Source organism: Scomber japonicus, chromosome 18 (assembly GCF_027409825.1).
Source record: "Scomber japonicus isolate fScoJap1 chromosome 18, fScoJap1.pri, whole genome shotgun sequence".
In the NCBI taxonomy this organism is placed as follows: Eukaryota; Metazoa; Chordata; class Actinopteri; order Scombriformes; family Scombridae; genus Scomber; species Scomber japonicus.
Window position 1 is genome coordinate 31,250,427 of NC_070595.1, and position 7,500 is coordinate 31,257,926.

At 52.2% G+C, this 7,500-nt stretch overlaps 1 protein-coding gene across 2 annotated transcripts in view; it reads left to right on the top strand.

Moving 5' to 3' along the window:
• Positions 1-7,500, top strand: part of cdc27 (cell division cycle 27) — a 20,267-nt gene that overhangs the window by 2,527 nt on the left and 10,240 nt on the right. For both annotated transcript variants that reach the window (XM_053338114.1, XM_053338115.1), the window contains exons 2-8: positions 2,230-2,305; positions 2,725-2,872; positions 4,580-4,705; positions 5,020-5,117; positions 5,218-5,363; positions 6,339-6,559; positions 6,863-6,962. In XM_053338114.1, the coding sequence (XP_053194089.1) occupies positions 2,230-2,305; positions 2,725-2,872; positions 4,580-4,705; positions 5,020-5,117; positions 5,218-5,363; positions 6,339-6,559; positions 6,863-6,962 (915 nt within the window). The remainder of the gene's footprint in view (positions 1-2,229; positions 2,306-2,724; positions 2,873-4,579; positions 4,706-5,019; positions 5,118-5,217; positions 5,364-6,338; positions 6,560-6,862; positions 6,963-7,500) is intronic.

The following is a 7,500-nucleotide window of genomic DNA, read 5'->3' on the forward strand; positions in this document are numbered from 1 at the left end:
CCTCCTCCATCACACCATCACTCCTCCTCCTGCTGCTCCTCCTCCTCCATCACACCTCCTCCTTCATACCATCACACCTCCTCCTTCATACCATCACACCTCCTCCTCCTCCATCACATCTCCTCCTCCTGCTCCTCCATCACACCACCTCCTCCTGCTCCTCCATCACACCACCTCCTCCTGCTCCTCCATCACTCCTCCTCCTGCTGCTCCTCCTTCATACCATCACACCTCCTCCTTCATACATCACACCTCCTCCTCCTCCATCACACCTCCTCCTCCTCCATCACACCTGCTCCTCCTGCTCCTCCTGCTCCTCCTCCATCACACCTCCTCCTCCTCCTGCATCACACCTCCTCCTGCTCCTCCTACTCCCCCTGTTCCTGCTCCTCCTCCTCCTCCTCCATCACACCACCTCCTCCTCCATCACTTCTCCTCCTCCATCATATGATCACACCTCCTCCTCCTCCATCATATCATCACACCTCCTCCTCCTCCATCATACCATCACACCTCCTCCTCCTCCTGCTCCTCCTCCTCCTGCTCCATCACACCTCCTCCTCCTCCTGCTCCTCCTCCTCCATCACACCACCTCCTCCTCCTCCTCCTGCTCCATCACACCTCCACCTCCTGGTCCTCCTCCATCACACCTCCTGCTGCTCCTCCTCCGCCATCACACCTCCTCCTCCTCCATCATACCATCACACCTCCTCCTCCTCCATCATACCATCACACCTCCTCCTCCTCCATCACACCTCCTGCTGCTCCTCCTCCTCCATCACACCTCCTCCTCCTCCTCCATCACACCTCCTCCTGCTGCTCCTCCTCTTCCATCACACCTCCTCCTCCATCACACCTCCTGCTCCTCCATCATATCATCACACCTCCTCCTCCTCCATCATACCATCACACCTCCTCCTCCTCCTGCTCCTCCTCCTCCTGCTCCATCACACCTCCTCCTCCTCCTGCTCCTCCTCCTCCATCACACCACCTCCTCCTCCTCCTCCTGGTCCTCCTCCATCACACCTCCTGCTGCTCCTCCTCCGCCATCACACCTCCTCCTCCTCCATCATACCATCACACCTCCTCCTCCTCCATCATACCATCACACCTCCTCCTCCTCCATCATACCATCACACCTCCTCCTCCTCCATCACACCTCCTGCTGCTCCTCCTCCTCCATCACACCTCCTCCTCCTCCTCCATCATACCATCACACCACCACCTCCTCCTCCTCCTCCATCACACCTCCTCCTCCTGCTCCTCCTCCTCCTCCATCATACCATCACACCATCACACCACCTCCTCCTCCTCCTCCATCATACCATCACTCCACCTCCTCCTCCTCCTCCATCATACCATCACTCCTCCTCCTCCTCCATCATACCATCACACCACCACCTCCTCCTCCTCCATCATACCATCACACCACCTCCTCCTCCTCCTCCATCATACCATCATACCTCCTCCTCCTCCTCCTCCTCCATCATACCATCACTCCTCCTCCTCCTCCATCATACCATCACTCCTCCTCCTCCTCCATCATACCATCACTCCTCCTCCTCCTCCATCATACCATCACTCCTCCTCCTCCTCCATCATACCATCACTCCCCCTCCTCCTCCATCATACATCATACCATCCCTCCTCCTCCTCCTCCTCCATCATATCCTCCTCCTCCATCATACCATCACACCTCCTCCTCCATCATACCATCACACCTCCTCCTCCATCATACCATCACACCTCCTCCTCCATCATACATCACACCTCCTCTCCTCCTCCTCCTCCTCCATCATACCATCACTCCTCCTCCTCCTCCTCCATCATACCATCACACCTCCTCTCCTCCTCCATCATACCATCACACCTCCTCTCCTCTCCTTCTCTCCCTCCTCCTCTTCCATCATACCATCACTCCTCCTCCTCCTCCTCCTCTTCCTCTTCTCCTCCTCCTCCTCATCATGATAGAGGAGGAGCTGTTAAAGGGAAACCAGAATGTGTTGCTTCCTAGTTTGAAAGTCTTCAATATTAAACTATTGAATGAGAACCGGCCCATGCCTACTGGTCAGACTGGTCAGACTGGTGTCAGACTGGTCAGACTGGTGTCAGACTGGTGTCAGACTGGTGTCAGACTGGTGTCAGACTGGTATCAGACTGGTAACAGACTGGTCAGACTGGTAACAGACCAGTATAATGATGGTAATGAGTACCTGTCTCTCTCTCCAGGCTGCAGTGTGGCAGGCTCTGAACCACTACGCCTACCTGGATGCTGTTTTCCTCGCTGAGAGACTCTATGCTGAAGGTAACACCTGTCTGTCTACCTGTCTCTCTCTCTGTGTACCTGTCTGTCTACCTGTCTCCCTCTCTCTGTGTACCTGTCTGTCTACCTGTCTCTCTCTCTGTGTACCTGTCTGTCTACCTGTCTCTCTCTCTCTGTGTACCTGTCTGTCTACCTGTCTCTCTCTCTGTGTACCTGTCTCCCTCTCTCTGTGTACCTGTCTGTCTACCTGTCTCTCTCTCTCTCTGTACCTGTCTGTCTACCTGTCTCCCTCTCTCTGTGTACCTGTCTGTCTACCTGTCTCTCTCTCTGTGTACCTGTCTGTCTACCTGTCTCTCTCTCTCTGTGTACCTGTCTGTCTGCAGTGAGGTCAGAGGAGGCTCTCTACCTGTTGGCCACATGTTAACCTGTCTCTCTCTCTCTGTGTACCTGTCTGTCTGCAGTGAGGTCAGAGGAGGCTCTCTACCTGTTGGCCACATGTTATTATCGATCAGGGAAGCCTTACAAGGCGTACCGGCTGCTGAAGGCTCACAGCTGCTCCACACCACAGGTTCGATTCCTGTTGGCCAAGTGCTGCGTCGAACTCAGCAAGTAAGAACACACACACATGTTCTCTGCTCTCTGCTCTGCTCACTGTTCACTGCTCTCTGCTCTCTGCTCTCTGCTCTCTGCTCTCTGCTCTCTGCTCACTGCTCACTGCTCTCTGCTCACTGCGCTCTGCTCACTGCCCTCTACTCACTGCACTCTTCTCTCTGCGCTCTGCTCACTGCTCACTGCCCTCTACTCACTGCTCTCTGCTCACTGTGCTCTGCGCTCTTCTCTCTGCTCACTGCGCTCTGCTCTCTTTTCACTGCTCACTGCGCTCTTCTCTCTGCTCTCTTCTCTCTGCTCTCTTCTCTCTGCGCTCTTCTCTCTGCTCACTGCGCTCTGCTCTCTTTTCTCTGCTCACTGCTCTCTGCCCACTGCGCTCTTCTCTCTGCTCACTGCGCTCTGCTCTCTTCTCTCTGCGCTCTTCTCTCTGCTCACTGCGCTCTTCTCTCTGCTCTCTGCTCACTGCGCTCTGCTCTCTTCTCTCTGCTCACTGCGCTCTTCTCTCTGCACTCTGCTCACTGCGCTCTACTCACTGCGCTCTGCTCTCTTCTCTCTGCTCACTGCGCTCTGCGCTCTTCTCTCTGCGCTCTTCTCTCTGCGCTCTTCTCTCTGCGCTCTTCTCTTTGCTCACTGCTCACTGCGCTCTTCTCTCTGCTCTCTGCGCTCTGCTCTCTTCTCTCTGCTCACTGCTCTCTGCTCTCTGTGTTCTTCTCTCTTCTCTCTGCTCTCTGTGTTCTTCTCTCTGCTCTCTGTGTTCTTCTCTCTGCTCTCTTCTCTCTGCTCTCTGCTCTCTGTGTTCTTCTCTCTGCTCTCTGTGTTCTTCTCACTGCTCACTGCGCTCTGCTCACTGCACTCTGCTCTCGGCTCTCTGCTCTCTTCTCTCTGCTCACTGCGCTCTTCTCTCTGCTCTCTTCTCTCTGCTCACTGCGCTCTTCTCTCTGCTCACTGTGCTCTTCTCTCTGCTCTCTGTGCTCTTCTCTCTGCTCTCTGTGTTCTTCTCTCTGCTCTCTGCTCTCTGTGTTCTTCTCTCTGCTCTCTTCTCTCTGCTCTCTGCTCTCTGTGTTCTTCTCTCTGCTCTCTGTGTTCTTCTCACTGCTCACTGCGCTCTGCTCACTGCACTCTGCTCTCGGCTCTCTGCTCTCTTCTCTCTGCTCACTGCGCTCTTCTCTCTGCTCTCTTCTCTCTGCTCTCTGCTCACTGCGCTCTTCTCTCTGCTCACTGTGCTCTTCTCTCTGCTCTCTGTGCTCTTCTCTCTGCTCTCTGTGCTCTTCTCTCTGCTCTCTGCTCACTGTGCTCTGCTCTCTGTGCTCTTCTCTCTGCTCTCTGCTTACTGTGCTCTTCTCTCTGCTCTCTTCTCTCTGCTCTCTTCTCTCTTCTCTCTGCTCTCTGCTCACTGCGCTCTTCTCTCTGCTCACTGTGCTCTTCTCTCTGCTCTCTGTGCTCTTCTCTCTGCTCTCTGCGCTCTTCTCTCTGCTCTCTGTGCTCTTCTCTCTGCTCTCTGCTCACTGCGCTCTTCTCTCTGCTCTCTGCGCTCTGCTCTCTTCTCTCTGCTCACTGCTCTCTGCTCTCTGTGTTCTTCTCTCTGCTCTCTGCGCTCTTCTCTCTGCTCTCTGCTCTCTGCGCTCTTCTCTCTGCGCTCTGCGCTCTTCTCTCTGCTCTCTGCGCTCTGCTCTCTGCTCACTGTCTGGTTACCTGTCTGTCTCTCAGGCTCGCTGAAGGAGAACAGGTTCTGATTGGTGGAGTGCTGAACAAACAGAAGAGTCAGGATGACATCATCACAGAGTTTGGAGACTCCGCCTCCTTCACGTTGTCGTTACTGGGACACATTTACTGGTAAAGAACTGTTCCTTCCCCAGTATGTTACTGGTGTTAATGACACTTACAGACATCTGCCTGTCTCTCTCTCTCTCTGCCTGTCTCCCTCTCTGCCTGTCTGTCTCTCTCTCTCTCTCTCTCTCTCTCTCTCTCTCTCTCTCTCTCTCTCTCTCTCTCTCTCTCTCTCTCTCTCTCTCTCTCTGCCTGTCTCTCTCTCTCTCTCTGTCTGTCTGCCTGTCTTTCTGCCTGTCTCTCTCTCTCTCTCTCTCTCTCTCTCTCTCTGCCTGTCTCTCTCTCTCTCTCTCTCTCTCTCTCTCTCTGTCTCTGAGCAGTAAGACAGACCGTGTCACTAAAGGTGCGGAGTGTTTCCAGAGAAGTTTAAATCTCAACCCGTTCCTCTGGTCGCCTTTTCAAAACCTCTGTCACCTAGGTAACGCACACACACACGCACGCACGCACACACACACACACACACACACACACACACACACACACACACACACAGTGATTGACACTGGTTTGTGTTCCAGGAGAGAAACCAGATCCAGATCAGGTGTTCAGGTTGTCCTCTCTTCAGAACTCCTCGTTAGCCCCGCCCCCTCCTCCTGTAAGCCCCGCCCAGAACTCGTCACACCGCCTCGACACCGCCCTGATGGAGACGCCGCAGGACACACTGGTACTGTTCATGAGCTCAGTGTAATCAGATTACTGATGAGCTCAGTGTATTCAGATTAATGATGAGCTCAGTGTAACCAGATTATTGATGAGCTGTGTAATCAGATTATTGATGAGCTCAGTGTAACCAGATTATTGATGAGCTCAGTGTAACCAGATTATTGATGAGCTCAGTGTAATCAGATTACTGATGAGCTCAGTGTAATCAGATTACTGATGAGCTCAGTGTAACCAGATTACTGATGAGCTCAGTGTAATCAGATTACTGATGAGCTCAGTGTAACCAGATTATTGATGAGCTCAGTGTAACCAGATTACTGATGAGCTCAGTGTAACCAGATTATTGATGAGCTCAGTGTAATCAGATTACTGATGAGCTCAGTGTAACCAGATTACTGATGAGCTCAGTGTAATCAGATTACTGATGAGCTCAGTGTAACCAGATTACTGATGAGCTCAGTGTAATCAGATTATTGATGAGCTGTGTAACCAGATTATTGATGACCTCGGTGTAATCAGATTATTGATGAGCTGTGTAACCAGATTACTGATGAGCTCAGTGTAACCAGATTATTGATGAGCTCAGTGTAACCAGATTATTGATGAGCTCAGTGTAACCAGATTATTGATGACCTCGGTGTAATCAGATTACTGATGACCTCGGTGTAACCAGATTACTGATGAGCTCAGTGTAACCAGATTACTGATGAGCTCAGTGTAACCAGATTACTGATTAGCTCAGTGTAACCAGATTATTGATGACCTCGGTGTAACCAGATTACTGATGACCTCGGTGTAACCAGATTACTGATGAGCTCGGTGTAACCAGATTACTGATGAGCTCGGTGTAACCAGATTACTAATGAGCTCAGTGTAATCAGATTACTGATGAGCTGTGTAATCAGATTACTGATGACCTTGGTGTAATCAGATTACTAATGACCTCAGTGTAATCAGATTACTTTTCCCTCTCCAGGAGTTAAATCGTTTGAATCTAGAATCATCAAATGGAAAGCTGACTTCTGATTTGTCGGTTTCCTACATCGACTCCTCCCTCATCTCCTCGGAGACTGGCTCCCTATTGGTCAGTTCGGTTTCCATGGCGTCGGCCGGCTCCTTATTGGCTAAACAGAACAAACCTAAGAGTGGGAGGAGCTTATTGGGAGGACCTGCTGCACTTAGTCCGTTAACGCCCAGGTGAGTGTGTGTGTGTCTGTGTGTATCTGTGTGAGTGTGTGTGTGTGTGTGTGTGTGTGTGTGTGTGTCTGTGTGAGTGTGTGTCTGTGAGTGTCTGTCTGTGTGTGTGTGTGTGAGTGTGTGTCTGTGTGTGTGTCTGTCTGTGTGTGTCTGTCTGTGTGTGTGTGTCTGTGTGTGTGTGTGTGTGTGTGTGTGTGTGTGTGCATACCTCTGTGTGTGTGTGTGTGTGTGTGTGTGTGTGTGTTATACTCTGCATTATATATAATTCTGTGTGTGTGTGTGTGTGTGTGTGTGTGTGTGTAGTTTTGGCATCCTGCCCCTGGAGCCCAGCCCTGGAGACCCCACATATCTACAGAACTATTCAGCTACCATGGAAACGCAATCTACTGCTCCCAGCAAGAAGGTACACACCTGTCTGTCTGTCTCACACCTGTCTGTCTGTCTCACACCTGTCTGTCTCTCACCTGTCTGTCTGTCTCTCACCCTGCCTGTCTGTCTCTCACCTGTCTGTCTGTCTGTCTCACACCTGTCTGTCTGTCTCACACCTGTCTGTCTCTCACCTGACTGTCTGTCTGTCTGTCTCTCACCTGCCTGCCTGTCTGTCTCTCACCTGCCTGTCTGTCTCTCACCTGCCTGTCTGTCTCTCATCTGCCTGTCTGTCTCACCTACCTGTCTGTCTCGCACCTGCCTGTCTGTCTCACACCTGCCTGTCTGTCTCTCACCTGTCTGTCTGTCTCACACCTGCCTGTCTGTCTCTCACCTGCCTGTCTGTCTCCAGGATCAGTCTGTCTGCCTGTCTGTCTGACTACTTGTCTGTCTCTCACCTGCCTGTCTGTCTCTCACCTGCCTGTCTGTCTCTCACCTGCCTGTCTCTCACCTGCCTGTCTGTCTCACACCTGCCTGTCTGTCTCTCACCCTGTCTGTCTGTTTCTCACCTGTCT